Source organism: Cebus imitator, unplaced genomic scaffold, assembly GCF_001604975.1.
Source record: "Cebus imitator isolate Cc_AM_T3 unplaced genomic scaffold, Cebus_imitator-1.0 Scaffold236, whole genome shotgun sequence".
Lineage (NCBI taxonomy): Eukaryota > Metazoa > Chordata > Mammalia > Primates > Cebidae > Cebus > Cebus imitator.
In genome coordinates, this window is record NW_016107551.1 from 2,566,059 (window position 1) to 2,589,547 (window position 23,489).

General features: G+C 39.2%; 1 protein-coding gene across 23 annotated transcripts in view; it reads left to right on the forward strand.

The window, feature by feature from the left end:
- The window catches only part of TCF4 (transcription factor 4), a 369,465-nt gene that overhangs the window by 105,923 nt on the left and 240,053 nt on the right, over positions 1-23,489 (forward strand). For all 23 annotated transcript variants that reach the window (XM_017498003.2, XM_017498009.2, XM_017498008.2 and 20 more), the window contains one exon: positions 21,802-21,863. In XM_017498003.2, the coding sequence (XP_017353492.1) occupies positions 21,802-21,863 (62 nt within the window). The remainder of the gene's footprint in view (positions 1-21,801; positions 21,864-23,489) is intronic.

Here is a 23,489-nt window from a genome sequence, read left to right on the forward strand (position 1 = left end):
AAATGAGGTCACCTGTTCCTGATCCACTAGAATGAGTGGTGGCTATGTGAACAAATAGCAATTATACCAAAAACTGCTGCAGGTTCTACAAAGAAGGAAGAAGAGGAAAATAGATACTGGTTCAACAGAACTAACAGTGTCATTGTATCTTCTGATAAACTCATGTTCTGAATAAAAAAGAAAGTTATGTTTGTATTTTTAAAATTTTTCTAAATTTGTGTTACTTTCTCCACCACAGCACACAGGGTACGCTCATGTGCTTAAGTCCACGTGAGTGAGCTTTTATAAAAGATGACCTGTCCACGCAAGGACTGGTTTCCATTGCTCCTCCTCAGTTTACTTATGGGCCCTACTGTCATGCACAATTAAGAAAAAGATGAGATTCTTAGCAACTTGGCCTGAACTAGAGAGTTTGCCTAAACTCATTATTTACAGCAGCACTTTTCTTCATGGGTGATTGTTAATAGGTTCGATTACTTATTCTTATCTTGGAGAATTTTCAGGTATGGCTTACAAAGTGATATGAATTGTCGTCTCTCAAATGCATGTTTAACTAAAACATATTCTCTAAGTTTCCGTGTAGATGAAGAGGAAAAAAGTACATGAAAATGAATTTAAAATGCTTCTCAGAGTCAGTATTAATTTAAACAGTTGCGATTTTCCGTGGGGCATATTTAACCCAAAAGAAAAGCCCTTATAATTAGGAAATTGGGATTCTGAATAATTAATTGAAGGAGGAAAGATAACTTTTTCTACAGAGAACGTCTTTCGTCCAAATAGTTTCTATAGATGTCATTTCTCTCTCATAACTTAAGAAAATGGGTAAGAGGCAGTTTGGAAAGAGGTTGAAAGGAGAAATTATAGGTTCTCCTCCCAGCTTTTCCAATAACTTGCCTTAAGGACTTGGACCAAGCCCTGACTTTCTCTGATGTACAAAGTTGTAAAGGAGGGTGAAATATTGTGCATGAAAGTGCTTTGAAAAATCGAAAGCAGTAAACTGCTGTAGGGTATTTATTGTTAGCGTGGTGGTTCTGCTTATTATAAAGGAAGCAGAGCTTTAAATGTTAATGATACTCTTTTTCATCAATGGGGAAGGTACAGAGGAAAGGTTTTCCAAAAAATGCTGAGTTGTAGCTGCCATCCAAGTAAGTGACGCAGAATGCCTAACCCACTTTCTGTCTTGCTATCACCTGATCACAGAAAGCTGTTTCACTGTAGAGGTAACAGTTGTTTTCTCCTCTGTCCTGAGGCCAATGATTATATAATACGTATCAAATCACTAGGGTGCATATCAAAGTGAGCATAAAGAGGCAAATGTTTCCCTTTACAATGACCATATAAGAGATTATTTCTGTCAGGGGATAAGACATACATGAAGTCTGACTGTTTCACTGCATTTTTACTATAGAAATCACTGAGCTTGAGACTTGTACATTAACTCCATCTGGTCATGTGACTGGCAAGTGAAGTGTTTCAATGTGTTAAGAGGACTGATCTGCATATTTTGTGCTGAATCTTAATCCACACTTGCATATTTCTGAAACGAGCGATTATTTAAATTGTGGCGAAAAGATGTGTTGTGCCAAGCTAACCTTTATAGCATACCTGTGGTTTCCGTAGTTAATAGTCGACAGGGTGAAAACTCATTATGCATTTTCATCATGTTAGGTATTCTTCCCAGAGTCACAGGAGCACTGCAGAATGGTTCGTAGCTTTATGAATTTGGCTGGCATTTTGGATATTTTCTGTATGCACGGCCCTTTTCAGGGGCTAAAGACATAGCCATCCATTTCGCCAAGAGTCTGCTGAGGGCACCGGACTGGATACTGAGGGTGGGATGGAAGGCAAACCAGATGCAGCCCTTGTGTTTATGCAGCTTATTCTTCAGTGGGCAAGAGAGAAATTACTTGAGAATCCTAAAAAGGTAGAATTACATCTGTGACAAGTCCAATGAAGGACAAGTACAAGACACTTAATTGAGGACATTTGTTGCTAGTCAGGGGTGACAAGGCAATCTGCCCCAAGAAAGTGATGATTCAGCGGAGTTGATACAGGAGTGAAGTAGGCATAGTAAGAAAGTGGAGTGGAAGTAAGGAAGTAGGGAGGAAGGTATTATATTGTAGGAACCACATGTTCAAGTTCCGCAACAGAAGGGCCAATGAAGTACCTAAGTGTTGTCAAAGGAAATCAAGGTAACTGGAAGAGAGAACACAAGGGCGTGAGGGTATGTTATCAGGATGACCTTGAAGTTTACAATTAAGAAAATTACTCTAATCCAAGCACTTTGGGAGGCTGAAGCGAGTGGATCATCTGAGGTCAGGAGTTTGAGACCATCCTGGCCAATGTGGTGAAACCCGTCTCTACTAAAAATACAAAAATTAACCCAGCGTGGTGGCGCATGCCTGTAATCCCAGCTACTCCAGAGGCTGAGGCAGGAGAATCGCTTGAATCCAGGAGGTGGAAGTTGCAGTGAGCTGAGATCGTGCCATTGCACTCTAGCCTGTGTGACAAGAGGGAAACTCCACCGCCCCCAAAAGGTGCTCTAATCCTGACATCAATAGGAAGACTGAAGTATCTGAAGGAGGGAGTTTGCACGTCTGTTCACAAAGACCTCTTAAGCGATACACTGTACACTATTAATATGCCAGTGGTTCTTGGGGCTCAGTCTCTAACTGTGGTTGTCTCACTACTGTATACTCCTTCCCCAGGGTGTGCTAGTTGTGTGATTTGTGTGGGATTACTACATCCCCGGTGGACTACTTTGACTGGACTAAACCAATCAGGGTAATCCTATCCCTCTCATCACAATGATTAATTTGGGTCATCCAGGTCTAAGCAAATCCATGCATGGTATTTTCTGGCTTTAGGGATTGTTCCATGATGGTCACAATCAGGACAAATAAAGTTCAGCAGGAATTTTGCTCTTTTATAGACTGAACTTGCTCCCATTGAAAGTCAATGAGGAAGCAAGTAGATCTGGAATCCTGTGACCCTGAGAGAAGCCTCCTTTGGGGTGAAGTTGACATGGAAGTGTCAGAGTGAGGGGTACAAATAACCTTTTTGTCTTTACTAATGTGGTAGAGCCACTGGATCTCAGATTGCACCTGATACCTGTTGAAGTTCCCTGGCTTTTCTCACCTCCAGGCCCTTCTCCAAGCCCGATGCTAGCTGTTGATACCATTCATTATTGAATTAATGTCAGAAACCTCATCTGAATTCAAGGAGTATCCCAGCTCTTCCTAAACCCAGACTTACTCATTAAAACTGTAGCTTGGCCCAAGATAGAATAGACTGCCTTGGCGAGAACAGGTAGATGAAGAATCACTGATTAAAGGTTGTTCATAACGTATCCCAGTCATTAGGCACAAGTCTGTTTCTTGAGACATTGTAAGGGGTCATTCTTGGAAGGACATAGGTCCAAAATGTTGAATTGGACGTCTAGAAGTCAGGGCGGTAAAAATGAAGTATCTATTGATGAAGGTGAGAGTTAGATGAGTAGAGAAGCAAAATGAAGTGGAGTGGAAAATTAAAGGTTTTGGGAGGAGTACTGCCTGAATTTAGATGTTTTTAAAGTATAGCTTTCTGTGTTCATGGGAATATCTTTTTGATATACTGAGAAAAAGAAATCCAGGTGTTCTTCACTTCTGTAAGCAACCTGGTTTTTAGTGCAAGGAGCACAGACAACAGGATTCCTTGTCAATCACTTCCATTGTGAAGCCTGAGTTTTCATCTGTAAAATGAGGATAATACAGTGACTGTGGCTGTGAAAGTTAAATGAAGCAATTTGAGTACAAATACCTCACAATGAACGATTGTTTTTATTGGTGTGGTGGTAAATGTTTAATAACCTCTTTTTCAAAGAAAAAAGGCCATTATTGATCATGTTTAACAATTTTCATGGTGTAACTGCTCCCACCATTATGCCAGTTTCAAGTTACCAGTGTGTTACAACACTGAACGTGGAGCTGGAGAAATACACGCATGATGCCGGAGAGCTCACCAGGATACTACTACTTTCCTTCTTTCCAAGTTAGATACATCCCAGGTTGGTTTTTTTTTTTTTTTTTGAAGCCTCTGCCTTCTGGGTTCAAGTGAATCTCCTGCCTCAGCCTCCTGAGTAGCTGGGATTACGGGCGCCTGCCACCACGCCCAGCTAATTTTTGTATCTTTAATAGATATGGGGTTTCACCATGTTGCCCAGGCTGGTCTCAAACTCCTGGCCTCAATTGATCTGCCCATCTCGGCCTCTCACAGTGCTGGGATTACAGGTGTGAGCCACCATGCCCATTCCATGCCAGAAATTTAAAAACCTTGTCCCCTATCACTGTTATACTGGGGTTTGTTTGATTTTAGTGATATCTGTATCAGGGTTGACACAGAATTAATAACTGAATCAATAAAGAAAGCGGGAACAGGGCACCTCTTTATACAACGTGACATGAAAAATGTTGAGGTGTAGCAGTTTATTCCCTTGGTTAATCATGAACCTTTCTGTTAGGTTCTTTTGAAATTTAACATCACTATGTCCTAAATCACCAATACTTTGCAAGTGTTGATTTTAGCCCATATAACTCACCTTTCTAAAAAATTCAGCTATATTTGTTTTATTTTCATGATTTTCTTCTCAACCTAGATTATATATTTCAGAGAGAAAGCATCCTATTATATACATTTTATATCCTTTTGGTGTCAAATATCATGCTATGACTATAACAATAAATGTAATACACAGAGGAGTTACCCCTTTTTTTTCTGAGTTCCTGTGGCGTTGCAGGTTCCATTGTGACATTTCCCTTGTTATCTGTAATCATTGCAACAGTACTGGAGGGTGGATACAGCCATTCCCATTTTACAGATGCGGATACATTCAATGTGAGACGTTAAAGACTTTGACCAAAATTGCCCAAGTAGCATGCAGCTCACACCACCACCACGGGTGGTATTCAGTAGGTAATGGCTAAGAGAAAGAATAGATAATGAATATCTTGAGTCTATTTTTCTTGAGACAGACAAGACTGAGCAGCCTGAGAACATTTGGTGCTCAGAGGGAGGAAATGCTAAGAGGGGAAAACAAGTCTGAAAGGGAAAGAAGGATAGTTCAAAGACCAGTTTCCCCTGCTTCACAATTCTGACTGGTGCCAGCTCTAACTGCGTATGTTTGCTTTACTTGGAAGATAGAATCATAGCGCCAGAATTCACGGAAGTCTGTTTTGGAAGATGCATTAGTCAGGGTATGCTAATTGCTGGAACAAACAATCCCCAAACTTCAGTAGCTTAACACTGCAGAGTGTTACTACCCTCTGGTGTCACAGACTGATGTGGGTGGGCTCTGGTTCCGGCCTGGCTGCCTCCATGGCTGGCTCAGGTCTGCTACCCCTAGGACCTTGGAGTTCACCAGATATTGGTATCAGGCTGATCAAAGAGGAAAAGGAGAGTGCATAGAAGATTGCGTGGGGGAATTTTAGGGGCCAGGTCTGGAGAAGGCAAGTATTACTTCTGCTCACATTTTATTGGCCAAATCCTAGTCATATGATCCCATGACTGCAAAGAAGGATGGGGAATTTAAGATTCCTAGGTGTTCATTCAGGGGCAGAAAGAGATGGGGATTGGTGAAAACATAGCCTCGTTTTTAGCCAAAGAGGGTTACACTGGAGGCCCGCAAGTTTGGTCACCACTAGTTTTCAGAGGTATTGGGTGTTTGATAAAGTACCCAGAGGTATTGAATATTTGATAAAATCCAGTGTCTTTCAGAGGCTGAGCATGAACCATGTCTAAATAATTTTCCCAGTTACAGGCCATCAGCAGCCCAGTGAAGACATGAAGACATGAATGTCTTCATTGGGTCTTCATGATTTCCTTTAGTGTCCCAAACAGTTCCCGAAATGGAGGTTATTATTTTCTCTTCAGAGAAGGTAAATAACTCTCCCTATTACAGGAGATCAGCAGACCCGATGAAGATATCTTCATGTCTTCATTCATGTTTTCATGTCTTCATTCATGTCTTCATGTCTTTATCGGGTCTGCTAATGGCTTGTAATAGGGGAGTTATTTACCTTCTCTGAAGAGAAAATAATAACCTGCATTTCGGAAGATGTTTGGGACACTAAAGGAAATTATGAAGATGGAACTGATTTGTTAACTAGAAATGGACATCCAAATGATAATTATTGGTTACAGGTTTAAATTGAAACCTACACTGTTTGAGGAAGAAAGGGAAAATGCTAATGCAAAAAAAAAGGTAAAGAAGTGGTGGAAAGTAGATTATAGGCACTTTTTCTTTGGAAATCCATTGCTGTATTTCATGTAATTAAACCTCATTCCCTTTAATGGCAATTCTTCTAAACAATACAGAGGTTTCTCACCAATGTAATATTTAACATTTATAATGTTCACCTTAAAAGTTGAACATTTTTAATTTGTAAAACCATTTATTGCAGTTTTAATCTCCTTATGTTATAGAACGGTAGACTTTCTCTGTTGCAAAATTCTCTACAGTACCTTGAATTGAAAGGGGCTTAAGTACAAAAAAGCTAGGGGAGCTGGGGGCCTTTTACGAACAAATTACAACTCATTTTGTACAATGAAGATACTTCATTTTATCTTGTTTTGCATGGCTGTATATTGTTTTGAACTCTTTCTACATTTTGGAAGCTCACGTTACTTCTTTGCTCTAGGTTTCTTACTTGTAACTGCAGATTTCGTGGTTTCTTTTGTGTACCACTTGCCTCCCAGAATTTGGCCCAACAGTTTTGAGTAGCTGAACAATTTATCGGGGACAGATCAGCTGAAATGTGGCTCAACTTGAGTAAAGCAGAAGGAATGACATAAGGTTAGGTGACTGATGTGTGAGTTTTTGAATTTGATTTGGTTTTACATGGAAAGGTTGAAGCAATGATCCATGTATTCTAATAAAAATCATCAGTACAAATCAAATAAAATCTGGCTTAGTGGCTATTTTCCCACTGTATCACTCATGGCTAGCCTGTGCTGTTGGAGACCACATTTGGCAGGCACAGCTTTTTCCTACAACAAAATCTTAAAGTAACATTGCAATCTTTGCTGTGTTAAAAAGGCATCTTTTCTAATCAAACTGTCTGCTAATCTCATCAGATAAATCATTATTCTCTATGGACAGCTTGGGCTTTCCCGGGACCCCTTCCCTGCTTCTTGTTTTCTCTTCAGATGCCTGGATATTGTCATTCTTCAGGTCTTTGCTTCTATCTCCTTTCACACTAATGACATTTCTTCCATTCCTGAGGAAGAGTTACAGCGTTTTACCATTCCACTTACTGAATTGGGAAGACCAGTATCTCAGAGCAGCTCATTTCTTTCTGACTGGGATTCCACAGGTTATCAGATGGGCAAAAGGCAGGATGCATCAAAGTCACAGACCTATTAGAACCAAAAATGCTTCTTCCCAGGAATTTGATGTGATGAAACCTAAGAAATCATCAGTTGATATGTTCTAATCTGTTTCAGGTCCTACCCCCAACAGCTGGACTAGTAAACTAAGGCAGATGTGTGTTCACTACTTGAGTAGTGTACATGCTTTATAGAACCTGAAAGTGAAAGTAAGGGAAGCAGCATGGTTTGGAGGAAACCTTGGTCTGTTCTTCCCTCCTAGACCTGTCCCGCTGGCAAAGTCCTGGGTCTTTCTCAAACTGATGGCAACTGTGTGTGCCCTGGTGGTGAAATGGTGTCGCAGTGGGCCTCTGCGCTGCCCTGTGAAATAGGACACACGGACGGGAGAGTAACAGCTTTGTTTTCGTTGCTGACATGGTGTAAAGATGTACATTGCTAGCTGTGAAAACGAAGTCATCGTGACACTGTACACCTTTCTTCTTTCAGCAAGTATCCTAGAGAACATTAGCAAGTATTCTATTCTCTTTTAGAATTAAACAGGTAATCGTAACATCAGGAAAGGGTGAAAGTATGTCTTATGCAAAATGGCCTCTTTTATCTAGGGCATCTACCAATTTCCTTGTGATATTCATTTTTCCTCTTTGGAAAAATGATTTTAGTCTGCTCGTGTTTAGGTATGTAACTTCTCTTGATCCCAATTTTATGCTTTAAGTGATTCCAGATACATCATTTTAAATGAGATGAGTATATAAAAATAGGAAGTAGAAAGCATCATTAAAAATTGTGGTTACAATTGCTTCTTGGCCTTTTGCCTAAGATCAAGTGTAAAAATTGTGGTTATGTTATCATGAGATAAAATATAAAATCCTTAAGTGACCAGTCAGACTTCTCTGACCAATCTAATAAAAAATAAGGAGGTATCATTTGAACAAGCTATAACATATTGGAACTGTTTTAAACACCATAATTAATATCAAGAAACTATTAGGAAATTCAAGTTTATGTATCATGTGTGTGTGTGTATGCTGATTTTATACACACACGCACATGCACACATGCGCCCACACACATTTATAAACCCAAGTAAGAGAAACCTTTGCCAATGTCTGCCAGGCATTTGGCTGAAGTGGAATTGTGAGGAAAATTTTCTAAGCCTTTATAAGTCACAGTTGAAATATGTCAGCACTGTTCAGTTTATAAAATGACAAGGGCTGTAGGCTGGGCATGGTGGCTCACGCCTGTAATCCCAGAACTTTGGGAGGCTGAGGTAGGAGGGTTGCTTGAGCCCAGTAGTCCGAAATCAACCTGAGTAACATAGTGAGACTCTGTCCTACAGAAAATTCACGGGGTGTGTTGGTGTGTGCCTATGGTCGCAGCTACTCAGGAGGCTGAGGTGGGAGTGTTGCTGGAGCCTGGGAGGTTGAGGCTGCAGTGAACCCTAATCCCACCAGTGAGCTACAGCCTGGATGAAGAGTGCAACCCCATCTCAAAAAAAAAAAAAAAAAATGACGGGGGCTTTATCTAAAGGTTAAAGGGACTGTTTTTACCTTATATTGATTATAGCAAGTTAAATCACCCAATATTGCATGATATGCATATGCGCTATCAAATGGCAAAGTTTCTCTCATAGTCTCTTCTGGGGTCAGCCTTCACTGCTTACGTTGTGAGAGTGGCTAGTTCATTGTATACTTGCTGTCTGAATGTGGGAATATATTCTTTTAAAAGTGGCAACTTATCTTTCCTTTCTAAAACATTTTAGATGTTTCCAATTTTGCTGTACATCAGCCCCTGAAAACCACACTAAATGTTTCTCTGTCCTGAGTGTGCTTGCCTCTGCATTGGAATTTGATTGGGAAGTGCCTCTGCAATGGCAGGTCTCCTTTTTACACAGTGGTTTACAGAGTGTGGTGGGAGGAGCCATGACATTGCCTATTAGGATAGTGTGGCTCCAAAATTGATTCTTTAACTTGGCTTTATACATTGCATTAATTCACAAGTGGGTCAGTGCATCTTGTCTTCATCTTGGCCAAATTCCTTCAAAATTAATGGTAAAATATATCTGAATGTATTCTTGTTCCTGTCCTCCCCACTCCCACTTAGGTCACGGGGCTACAACTAATCATTGTCTGCATTGAAATGCCACTAGATGATAAATGATTGAAGAATATTTTTTATCAATTCAAATAGAACAGAAACTTCAGTCAAGTTTAGCATTTATTGTCCTACATTTCTGTGGCTGTCAAAACCAGTTGATCACAGACCAGAGGATATGTAAGGAAATAGGAAACTCTTATGGGTTATCCCTCATCTAAGAGTGGGGCAAGTGAGGATTGGGGGCATTTTCACTTTTTACCTTATATACTTTCGTATTTTAATTTTTGTCAGTAAGCACGTAATTAAAAATTAGTTTGCATGTTCTTAAGGAATCTTTCCATAGATTCCTCATTAGTTCAACAGGGAAAAATTATAATCATACATTGCAGAATTCACATACCACTTTGATCAGGTTATCAAAATTGGCATAACGCATGAGGGGCAGACCACTGTGCCATCAAGTGGCTCTGGAAGTGGTATCCTGGTACAGACACCAGGCCACTTTTGTAGTATTATATCCATTGGAATATAATCACGAGGAAGCATCTGATCCTCCCAAATTGAGAAACATTTCCATAAAATAACTGGCCTGTATTCTTCCAGAATTCTAATACCAGAGAAAGAAAAGACTGAGAAATTATGTCTTATTCAAATGGATGAAAGAGATAGACAATTCACTGCAGTGCTTGATCATGGACTTTGTCTTCTACCAGAGATGGGGGAAGTGCCCAACTGGAATATGGATTATGGATTGGGTCAAAGTACCCACAGTGTATTTTCTGATTTTGATAATGGTACTGTTTTTGTTCTTAGGAAGTACACACAGAAGTACTAAGGGGTAAAAGGATATAATTGATGCAACTTACAAATGGTTCAGACTTAACGTATTATAAAATTTTAACTGCACTATAATTAAAAAAATTAGACAGGTGTGCTGGTCCCAGCTACTTGGGAGTCTGAACTGGGAGGATCTCCTGGGCGCCTGGGAGGTTGTGGCTGCAGTGAGCCGTGTTTGTGCCACTGGACTCCAGCACGGGTGACAGAATATGACCCTGTCTCAAAAACAAACAACTTAAATGTAAAACATAGGAAGAACAAAAAAATATACATTTTTCTTGACTTCAACCCTTGATCTTTTCTTGATTAGTTCCCAGGTGAGGCTAGGATATCTGTGTTTTTTATGAGGTTCCTTGGGGTATTTTGGTGGTCAGCCAGCATTTGGAGATTACCATGTAGTGCCTAGATTATAAATTATCCTGTCGGAAAGAGTTGTTGGAGTCATTTTGAGATTGGTCAGGTGCCAATAAGTAAGTAATAGAAACTCCCTCAAAATTGGAGTTGAAAGGGTGAAAATTGATTTTATTTAGTTTGGGGTTATGAACATGATATAATATTATTGCACTTTTCTGGGGTTTAGACTAGTCAGAGCAGCTTACAATTGACCAGATGACTTAATATTTTTTACATACCACAAAAAATTAAATGCTTTACTAAAGCTTTCATTCTCTTACAATTCTGATGGACAGGTTGTACTGTATGGTTAAATATCACACTATAAATTTAGGCATATGTATCCTATTGAGCCCATGGAGTTAAATAAAGAGATTTTCCCCTGATCCAAGCTATTACAATTTCACATGTGTAAAGTATTTCAAATTCATGTTTAATAGACTGTTTCCCTTCAAATACATGTGGTGGTAGATTTATAAAACTGTAAACAGTTTATGCATTTTTTACAGATTTTCATTATATGTGTTTGATACTAATTTACCTCTTTTTAATTGTAGGAGTGATAAATAATTAGTAGTTTAAAACAGTAGGAACTACATGTTCTGCTGTGATCAAGGAATTAGATAATCTGGCTTGTTTGCTTAAGGGGTCTGTATCTTGAGACTTTTATAGGGCAGTATTAAAGCTCTGAGTCTCCTTATTATGCCAGTACCCAGAAGATTGCTTTAATGAGAAGTAAAGGGCCTTTTTCCAATTACAAGGGAATAACTGTATTAAGTTCCTGTGTTATGTCAACCTGCTTTGATTTGATTACTGTGAAAGAAATGGATTTATCTGTCAGTGTTACTTAATTAAGCCTTCTCATTGATGTTTTGCAGAGTAATGTAGTGTGGTTTGCACGTTTGAGCCTAAATACAGAGAAAATTGGCCTAAAACTTAAGACATGACCCTGAAGATAACATGTAAGATTGTTCAATTGTCATTGGCAGGTCATAGGCTGCAGTGTTATACACAGGTGGGAGGATTGCCATGTTGAAAGGATAAAATGAAAATCAGGTTATGGGAGTCATAATTTTAAGCAAAAGGGGTTGTGCCAGAAAACTGGATTTTGGGGACGAGTTTTGAATATGTAAAGCTATTGACTTTACAAGTATTAGTCAAGCATGTGGAATAGGAAATGACAGTAAAAGCAACAGGAGAAGGAGATTTTGTGAAAGTATAAAAGGAGATAGAAGAAAAAGGAGAAAGCAAAAGGAAAGAATGCCGTTTGGGAGAAGTAGACCATTGTGGTTAGGCAGAGCAATTACAGCCTACAAATACATCAATTAAGCCAACCTCCCCTTCTCAGGACCTCACAAATGGCACCCTTGGGAGAAAAGAGGTATCAGGAAAGAAAAGAAGAAAAGAGGAAACCGTTCTGTGTTTCATGTTGGCTAACCTCTCCCAATAATAAATGCAATAAATTATTTACCAAATAGGCATTTTAAATACCAATTTGTATATCTGAAGTCATTATAACATTATGAATTTTGCACTATAAATATTACATGCATGGTTTGAAAAATATACATATAATTACATGTAGATGTTATCAGAAGTGTGTATCCAGTTTTATTAGGAAATGAAGCATATTCTTATTTAAATATTTCTCAGTTGTTTAATGCTTTGTTTTCTAAAGTATCTACTTTTTATTTCTTGCACTTTGTGTGATATATCTTTAGAAGATGATATATATTTCGAAGTTACCAAACACCTAGTTAAAAACTTCCTTGCAATATTTTCACATTTATTTAAGTACTTTGAAACTTACTGTGTAATTTTTTTTTTCTCAAGTTGAAGTCTTGCTCTGTAGCCCAGGCTGGAGTGCAGTGGTGTGATCTTGGCTCACTGCAACCTCCACCTCCCAGGTCCCGGTTCAAGCAATTCTCCTGCCTCAGCCTCCCGAGTAGCTGGGATTATGGGCACATGCCATACCCAGCTAATTTTTGTATATTTAGTAGAGACGTGGTTTCACCATGTTGGCCAGGCTGGTCTTGAAGTCCTGACCTTGCGATCTGCCCGCCTCAGCCTCCCAAAGTGCTGGGATTACAGGGATGAGCCACCGTGCCCGGCCCTACTTACTGGTAATGTTGAAGTTAGATGGTACTTTGATTTGATTTTTTTTTCAAAGTTTTCAGATGTGGTGACTTACTTCCATTGTTATTCTCACCCGATTCGAAATGTTTACTCTCCAAGAAAATTGTCTTAGCTAAGACTGATTTTTAAGTGCTTTTAGATTGGTCACATTTTGAAAAGTCAAAGAAGGTATGTATAGTTCATGTTATACTCTTGCTTGAGTTATTCATGGCTCTTACTTGTTGGATATTGCTTAAAAAGATAGAATCCCCAAACAACTGACTGCTTTTCAAGAGGAAGACTCCAATTAGCCAGTCCCATACATTTGAAAGGGTGCTAAATGGCACTCATCTCTCAGCATTTCACATATATTCAAGCTAGGGTATCATTTAAGTTAGATGATTGTTGACACCCCCACATTTAGAAATTGGTACGAAGGCTTCAATGTTGCATTTGGTTCAGTTTCGTAATTTAACTGTCTACCACCTTGAGTTTCAAAAAGATTTCTGAGTTTCAACATAAGGAACACCACTGACGTATTAGTAACATAATAATTACGTACTTCATTTTGTTACTTTCTCATAATCTGAATTTTATGTTGTATGAAGATACTTTCCCTGTTTATAATACTACACCATGGAATTAACTCCATATCTTAAGTGGCAGAAATTTAGGGTTCATTTTTGAAAAATAGTTTATTTTGAACTCAAGGAAGATAATCCTGTTTTAAGGGACATATTAATGGAAGTTTAAGTTGGAGGTTAATTAAGGCTAAAATATTGCAGTAATTCTCTGTGAAGAAATTTTTCCTACTATACTTTCTCACGAGCATATCTCTATTTCAACTTTTCTTATTATATGAAAAGTAATACAAGATGATCTCATGCTTGACCTTTGAGTTTCAGATTTATTTGGTTAGGAAATCTATTAGCTCTGAGAAAGCCAGAATTGATAACAGTCATCTGAAAATGGAAAGCCCAGGTCTGTATTCTTTATATTTGACTTCTTTTTTTTTTTTTTTTTTTAAGACAGAGTCTCACTCAGTCACCCGGTCTGGAGTGCAGTGGCGCAATCTTGGCTCACTGTAGCCTCTGCCTCCTGGGTTCACGTGATTCTAGTGCCTTAGCCTCCCAAGTAGCTGGTACTGCAGGTGTGTGCCACCATGCCAGCTAATTTTTGTATTTTCAGTAGAGACAGGTTTTGCCATGTTGCCCAGGCTGGTCTCGAACTTCTGATCTCACGTTTGTCTAGTCTGATAGTTTTGATCACTGTCCACGTAAGCAAAATGGAGCCTTGAGTAATCAAATCATAATCCACTTGCTTCGGCCTCCTAAAGTGTTGGGATTATAGACGTGAGCCATTGCACCTGGTCTGACATATCTTAACATTTGTGTGGGAAGCATTGACACAACCCTTATCCTTTGCTTAGTCACATTTGGGAAATGCTGGAAGCTTCTTGTCAAGTTTCTTGTTAGTGCACAGATCACTCATTTGGAAGCATCATATCTTATGTCTAATAGAAACAGAAACAATCAATGCTTGTGTGGACATCATCTGTCAATATTTGAATCCCCTCAACTCTTCCTGTGTCCGTAATAGTACTCAAATTTGACTTCAAATTACACTACTTAGAGCTCTTATTATACTGGGTGCTAATGAAAATGTGCACATCCTTAACACGCTCTTTGCTGATGAAATATTTTGAACTCTAAATTCATCTGGCACTGACGGAGAGCATATGCCATCTCAGTTTGTGTGAGGGCTCAGCCAAGGGTTCTTCCTGGACTAGGAAATTAGTAGGAGCCACAGATGTACGCAGTCTGTGAGTCTCCGTAATGGTGTGGAGGATATTTAATAGTGTCTGTTGCTGCAGGAAGAAGGTTTTGAGACAGTGTAGACTTCATCATGTTTCAGAGTGATTATCTTTCTCGGAAGAACTTAGCATCCTCAATCTCTGAATGCATTCTGAGTGTGTTGAAGTTTTCTTTAGGAAATCAGTATATTTCTACAAGAGCAGGAATCTGTAGACTTAGACCAATACAAAATACCATTTTAGGCATTTCTCTGATTTCATAAAACTCTAGGGTCTTGGGTGATTCGCATGTTGTAGGCTTGAAGTATGGAAAGGACAACTACACAGCTCTACTGCCAGTCAACCTAGGTAACTCCCATACTTGTTTATTTCAAATCAGCCTTAAACTTACATGGTGTTTTGTCTCTGTTCTTAGCTTGGGACTCTGATCAGCATACATAACTTTTGACAGCATGTCATTCATTTGTATATTACACATAGAAATACACTGAGATATAAAGATAATACTTAAATGGTAAGCTAAGCCACTGAATAAATCTAATGGTTACTGAATTCTCACTGCGATGGTGTAAAACAGGCTAATGGAGAAGTTAGGATTGTTTAACCTAAATGTTTTGGGTGTTTCTAAGATCCAGGGGCATATTTAAAAATCACTGACCTGTTTAGCAGAACTAGGAGTCATAAAAATGTAAGACTTAGATTTTCTTAGATATTGGAAAGTATTATTAAATTAGGCACTCATGATAAATATTGGTGACTGTGGTAGGCATTTACTGCGGATCAAGTACTTCCCTAAGTGTTTAACAAATGTTAGTTAATTCATTTACTTTAACAATAACTCCTTAATCTTACAAATACCACCATCGTTTTATCTTCTGTTAGTATACAGAGTTTGGCTACATCTTGGGTTTTCACTTCTGTTCTCCTTAACCCAAGAAACCATTACATTTTTGAGGTTGGCAAATATCCCCAAGGCAAAAAATGTCTTTTCTTCTTCCCTGGGTTCCAGCCTTCACTTTGATTTTGGCTCGATGATTCCTTGTTATCATGTCTGCTCAGTATTTTAAAAATTTTCAAAAAACTGTTATCTATCATTTTTAGTTTTCTGTGGGAGAGTTGTCCAAATATACTAGCCTGCCCTATTTCCAAGAATGGAAATCAAACTTGCTTATTTTGTAATTCACAAAAATGAGTACAGAGAGGCCAGTGACTTGCTCAGACCAGAGAACTGGTCACTGCAGATTCTCTTCTGAAATCAGGTCTTTATCCCAACTCTTAGTGCTGTGTTTTCTAAAGTTTGTCTAGTCTTTCTGATAGTTTTGATCTCACTGTCCATAAGAGGAGTGTGGAACTTTGAGTAACCAGATTATGTTTAACAAATGTGGATGGGAAAGCATTGAAGGTAAGAATTATGTCTGAACATCTTTCCTCTAGATAGAGTGTTTGGTTGTAGTTCTGCCCAAACTGTTGTGTTTTGGCAGATACGTCAGACACTTTGGTTATTATTTTTTTGAGACAGTCTCTCACTCTGGAGTGCAGGCTGGAGTGCAGCGGCGCGTTCTTGGCTCACTGCAGCCTCCACCTCCCGGGTTCAAGTGATTTTCCTGCCTCAGCCTCCCAGGTAGCTGGGATTACAGGCGCCCACCACCAGTCCCAGCTAATTTTTGTATTTTTTAGTAGAGATGGGGTCTCACCATTTTGGCCAGGCTGGCCTCAAACTCCTGTCCTCAAGTGATCTGCCTACCTCGACCTCCAAAAGTGCTGGGATTACATATGTGAGCCACCATGCCCGGCCGATATGTCAGATACTGTAGAGGAGGCTCATGCAGAATGAATCAAACAAAATGAAAATTTGTGGATTTTCAGATTGCCTCCTAAAACAACCAGCAATCCCATGAAAGAGTTACTAAATCTGTCTTAGCTTAGGGTAAAATAAGAAATTAGAAAAATCTTGAACAACTGAGCCCATTTCAGTCTTTTGGAACAGGAATTTCTATCGTCTACTTGCTTTTTTCCTTTGCTTTCTTCTGTCCAGGGTATTCTCTTTCTCTTTCTTCTCCCATCTTGGAAAAAGGGTGGCAACAGAACAAGGGTGTGGGGGGCGGGGGGGGGGGGGGGGGGGGGGGGGGGGGGGGGGGGGGGGGGGGGGGAGGGGGGGCGAGAACTAAATATATTCAGCAGCTCCGTCTCAGGCAGGTTTTCATTTGTCACTAAGTTGCCTTAATGGATTTCACACATCTTTTTCCTGTATATTGTTTAGTCTCACCTCTTGATGTAAACACTTCTTATACAGCAATATTGTCTTATTTTTCTCTTTCTGCTGTTTAATTCATTTCAATAAAGAACTAATGAGCCCACCATTGTACAGTACCACACAGGATATTATTTGTGTCAAGCATGTTTCTTTCCTATACTAAACGTATGTCACAGTTGGGTATGATATGAAGCTCTGTAGCTGTATGTATATTCACATGGTTATTTGGATAATAAATTCTACGTACTTGCTGAACTATCGTTTTGAGCCAGCCATACAAGTTTTATCGTTGTGCCTACTGTTGATACTATGGGCTGCTATAGGACATTCTGTCCTCTGTGTTGGGAGCTCACAGGTATTTTCTGGCTTAATACCAGGATTAGTTATGTTTCTCCTGAACACTTTGTGTGTTTTTATCTGATGGTTATTGTCAATCTTGTTTCCCTCTTTGCTTTGTCTACTTAATAGCTTCTCAAATTTTGACCCACCTCTAGCAAATAGCCAGTCCTTACTGTCTGCCTTTTGATAAACTCATCGTACCTCTGGCCTCATTGTTCTCCCTACTTTTATTTTCCAGTCCTTTGATTCCTTCAAATGTTGATTTCATATATTTTGTGTTGTATGTGTTTCTGTAATCTTTTGTGGACACAACAGTGGGTATAAACTCCCAAATAAAACTATTCACTCTGCCTGGGGAGAAGTGACAGGAGGGAACATTCAGCTTTCCTAGAGAGATGTGAAATTCTTACTGGGGAGCCTGGGGAGCCTTTATGACAGTGGGTGGAGATTCAGCCTCCCTTTGTGTCCAAGCTCTGCCATTTCCTGATCCCTTGGGCAAGTTTTCTAACCCATCTAAGCCTCAGTTTTTTAATATATAAAACCAGAATATTATTAAGGGATTTGAGAGTTTAGCACAGTATCTGACATACATGCAAGCTCACTAAATGTGAGCTGTTACTATTTCTTTGAGAGGTGAGGAGCAGCTTAGGCAGAGAGAAGAGTAGTTACAAAAACATGGTGGTGTAAAAGCATGCAGTGTCCAGGCGCACTAGGAGGAGTAAGGAATGGTCAGGTGTAGGCCACGTGCAAGGTTTGCTTCAAAATGAGTCTGAGCTGGGCGTGGTGGCTCATGCCTGTAATCCCAGCACTTTGGGAAGCCCAGGCGGGTGGATCACCTGGGGTCAAGAGTTCGAGACCAGCCTGACCAACATGGAGAAACCCTGTCTCTACTAAAAAAACAAAATTAGCCATACGTGATGGTGCATGCCTGTATTCTCAGCTACTCGGGAGGCGGAGGCAGGAGAATCGCTTGAACTCAGGAGGCGGAGGTTGTGGTGAGTCGAGATCATGCCATTGCACTCCATCCAGCCTGGGCAAGTAGAGCAAAACTCCATCTCAAAAAAAAAAAAAAAAAAGAGTCTGGCCAAAAACGTCTGGGATACTCGTGTGATGGAGGCGTGTACTGAATGCTGAAACCAGCAACTCAGACAGGAATTGTAAGATACGGAGTAAGAGAGGCTGTTCTTGGTGGTGTGGGGTATGCATTTGTCTTATGTTTACAATAGAGTAGTCCTGTGGGCCTAGAAGGGGACCTTTGAAAACAGTTTTCTTGGCCCTACTCCAAGAGTTCCAGAGTAGATGTGAGATGAACCTTAATAAGCCAGTTTTAAAATGAGTGTACAGGTGATTCAGGTGGTGGATGCACTTTGAAATGCACTTGGTGGTGTGCTGGAGTAGTTATTGAGAAAATGCTAACTAAGTGGCAGGTCTGATGAAGTTCAAGGAGAGGGAAGATAAAAGAAAATGACTTCAAAGTAACATGTTTACATTCATTATGAATTACCATTGCACATACTATAGCTTGGTGTCTTCTATGGATATGGATAAATGAGCACCAGTTCTATAGATTTTTTCCAAAGATAAAATATAATTAGAATTCATATGATTGTTCTATTTATTAGGTTTGGGAGAGCTAGTGATTTGTCCTCATTCTCTAGATCTAGCAGGAGACCAAGGGAAGGGGAAGCCTGTTCAACAGAGAGCAATCAAAGAAAGGTGCAGCAGCGTGAGGTCAGGAAATGGGAACGACGGAAATGGGAAAGGATGGGAAAAGAGCAGTCAGATCCGATTGGTCAGGAATCTATTTGTGAAGGAACCCAGCCAGTATTTAACCTGTTTTGAAAAAAACTAGACTTACAGCATTTTTAATTAGTGGATTGCTCGCTTTTGAAATTGCCCAGTTGGGAATACTCAAGTTTTGATGTGTTTTATCTGCCTGCTAATTAGCAGTCTGCTTGGTTGACCATCACTTTTCGTTTTTTTTCTGTGGACAGAAGATGTATATGAAGGTCTCTTGGTACATTTCCTGTTCAAGTCTGGGTTAAAGTGCATAAGAAAAACTGTACATTTAGTAAGAGTCCTTACTAAATTATAAATCAAATTTTAGTACATATTTTCTCCAACTTGATTCCTTTTGCTCTAGCACAGGGCCTCTCAATCTCTGTACAATTTTTATTTGGGGTCAGAACATTAAAAACATATGTTTTTTAGGACAGGGGTCTCGGCTGCCTAGGTTGGAGTGCAGTGGCACAATTGTAGCTCACTGTAACCTTGAACTCCTGGGCTCAAGGGATCCTCCTGCCTCGGCCCCTCCAATTAACTAGGACTACAGGCATTTTCCACCACAATTGGCTAATTTTAAAAATTTTTGTCGAGACACAATCTTGCTGTGTTGCCCAGGCTGGTCTCAAACTCTTGTCCTTAGGCAATCCTTCTGTTTCAGCCTTCCAATGTGCTGGTATCACAGGTGTGAGCTGCTGTGCTTTGCACAGGGCATTTCTTATTGTGGAGCGCTGTTTTGTGCATTTATGCACATTATGGGATATTCAGCAGCAACCCTTGTCCTCTGTGTGATCAGTGCCACTAGTACCACCCAAGTTGTGACAACCAAAAATGTCTCCTGGGTGGCTTTTCCAGATGTCCTCTGGGATGCAAATCTCCACTAGCCTGGCAGTAGCGCCCCCTTTCCTCCAAGTCTCTGCCTACTTTTCATGTTTAAAATCCTCTTTTAAAATTGAAAAGATAAAATGAGTCCAAACAATTTGAAATCTTATGGTACTTATAGGGATTCAAATCTGTTCCTCCATTACATTTTTGGCCAAATTAAAGAGGAGAAATCTCTCAAATGAATCCAAGCTGGCTGTTATAGGCTGTTATAGGTGAAAAGAAAGTCAAGATGCGCCAGACTTTTGAAAGCATGCAGTGGTTGAGAGATTTTTGTTATTTATACACTTTTTATTTTGGCTGGAAATATTTGGTTTTTGTTTAAGAATTAAGAGAACCATGTAGGCTACAAAATTTATTTATGTGCGAATCCCAGAGGGTTGTAAGTAGCTTCTTTGTGTGCTTCAGTTCAACATATACAGGCTAGGCCAGCATGTTGGGTTGTTAAACAGCAGATCTGGGGAAGGTTTTACACCTTTTCTCTAGGCTTGATGCAGTCCCGAGAGCTTTCTTGACATGCCTTGAAGCTCACAGTGCGCTGATTTTAACTGTCCATAGGGGACATCTGTTTGCAGTTTGTGTTATCTTCTGAAGCACCAACTAAAAGGAGTGAAATAATATTTGTCATTAAAAAAAAAAAAGAGAGAGAGAAGTTAATTTAGTGGTAATAACTTAGTTGCTGTTGCTCTTGTATCTCTTGATATTCTGAAACAGCATGTACTCTACTGTATCTGAAAATAAATCAATTAATTATACTATGATTACTTCTGCTGATAATAAAATAGCAGTGATAATAAAAGGAATGGCAGTAGAGCATTAAGAGAATAAACAATATCACTGAAATGTTAGGAAACACAATAAATGGGATTGTGTCTCCTGAACCAGAGTTTCACACCTCCTCCTCCACTTCTGTCAGAGGGTGTTTGTGATGGCCGTCTGTTATCAGCCGTGATCAAAATAATGTAACAGTGAAACTTCTTATACTTACAAAGGCCCTTTCATCAAAAATCTCACAGCCATTTCTAAATATAGAGTGACTGATCTTTAAAACACTTTTATGTTTTAAGCAATTAATATGGTAACTTTGCTGTTACACTTTCCATCCTGCATATTTGCCATTTGAAGCATGGATGGAACATTTCATAATCGACTCCACATTCAAACTTTGCTGGTATCGGGTTGAGAATTCCAACTTTTCAATGGTTTATGTAGGTCTTTTCGCCGTCATCTATCAAAATAAAACATTGCTTTGTAATTGAATAACGACATTCATTTCTACATATCAAAGCCCAGATTAAGGATTGTAGGCCAAGTGGTATGTCTAGTTTTAAAAGAAAAAATTGAAAGACAGAGACAGTATTGCCTTAACCTAAAAACAAAATATTTTTTAAGTCCTAATATCCTTGTAATGTGCTCATGGAAATAGACTCGTGAATACTTTTTCAGTCTGGTTTTCTGTTACATGTCTGTTGTCTCCTGATGATAAGCCTGAGCTACAGAACAGAAAGTATCTAAGAGCATTATGATGAGGATGCTAAAGGTGTTAGTGTGGATATTTACCTTAATTTAACTTTTTTTGGATTAAAGTTGTGCTAGTGCATTTTTAAACTTATTTCATCCAAAAGATTGTAATAAAACTATAAGTACAGTTTCACATCTATAAAAACTGAGGCTATCAAAAATGGTGAAGGATGGAAGTAATTTTTATGTTCATACCTCTGGTTCCTGAGGGTCCAGTTCATTTCTGCTGTGAATTTAAATGAGTTAATTTAAGTAGATGGGTCAGAAGCCACTATCATCATGGTAGCCCTGTGCCTGGTTCTTAATTAAAGGCAACAGGAGATTAATTTGAAACATTAATTTAAAAGTGCATATACAAAAAGAAAAAATTACTGCAAGAAAGCCTAAAGAACTTTTCTCTTGTCCCTAGATGTAGAAGACAGAAGTAGCTCAGGGTCCTGGGGGAATGGAGGACATCCAAGCCCGTCCAGGGTAAGTATATCTAATCTTTTTCCCCACAGCCAGACATCCCACATATGTAAATTAACAAACAGAAGGTGTGTTTCTGTCTCTGTCTCTCTCTCTCTTAAACACACACACATACACGCACACACACACAGGCATGAACATACACACAAACATATGTGCATACTAAGTTTAATGAGTATCAGCTTGTCAGCTTGACTTTGGAATTTTTTTTTTCTTATTCTCTTATTGGATGCTGTTATTTAATTTGACACCTGTTCCACTTTTGCTAACCAGAAGAAAGCTCCTTCATTACATATTTGGCCTTTCTTCAGTCAGTTATTGACCCATATTACACAATGCTATTTGTTGTAGATGAAAAAACTTAAATTCCTAATATCCCTATAAGGTGTGAAGAGACTACTGAATAATCCCAAAGATACATTATGACATTCTATCCAACATTATATCTACATACTGAATCTGAGTTGATTTCACTTTGTAGACATGTTATCATTCCACCAGTAGGGCCTTTGATCACTAGTTGGATCATTCATTTATTTCCTCTCAACTCTTTGCTGTTCTTCTCCACAGTTTTCCTACATGCATTGGTTGTTTCTTGGGTGTAATAGGAAGAACATGGAAGAGGAGTTGGGTTGGTGGTTAGGCACTTTGTGTCATTGTATGTACATGATCTTGGGCATGTCATTTCACCTTTTGGGTCCTCATTTTCCTATTTTGCAAAATGAGGAAGTAGAGCCAGAGGATCATCTGTGTTTTTTTCCAATTTAAATATCCATGATTTTGTATGAAATTTCTTTAACTGACTCATTGCTAGGCCCTCTAAAATCCCTGTCAGTTTTTATGATATACATACAATGCCCCAGATTAAAAGTAGACTTAGTGTACATAGTAAAACCAGCATCTCTTCCTCTCCCAACCGGCTATATATAGATGAAGCAGTCTACAGGGAGGGTAACATTTTACTGTAAGTATTCACACAAATTTGGATTGGGGGAAGGGTCTGTATTTTGGCATAAGAAGCAGGGAAGGTAATCAAGCTGTCAAAATGAGGACATTTCAGCAAGTCAGAGTTACACATTTCCACCTGTCCTTGGCATTGTGATCCTTAGTCTAGCGTTCAGAGTACAGCAGGATCTCTAAGCTTACCAGTAACTTTGTGAGCCCTTACACCAGCTGTCGAGCTTGACATTCTAATGCTTTATATGGATGGGTTGAGGAAATCTTTCCTCCTCCTCATGTTACAGTCTGCACTTGCAGAAATAAATCCATTCCCCTTGACAGCGAGTGGAGATGGTAGAACTCCCCTCAATTGTTTAGTTCCTCCAGATTTTTTAAATTTCTCATGATTTCCCCATTCAGTACACATGGTACTTTTAATTGTGTTTCGGAAAACAAGGTCTGTTTAGAATCATCTTGATTTAGGATTAAAACTAACTTAACTTTTGGTTTTTGTTAGCTTTCCTGCCATTTTTCTCCAGGAATATGTTGGTGAATAATTTCAGACCAATTTACTGTAATTTATATTTTCTAAATCCAGAAACTTGCACAAGTTTTATAATGAATTTATTTTGTTTTTTATAATTAGCTAAGGTACACTGAATTCTTGTTATGAGTTAGGCTAAGCCCTTT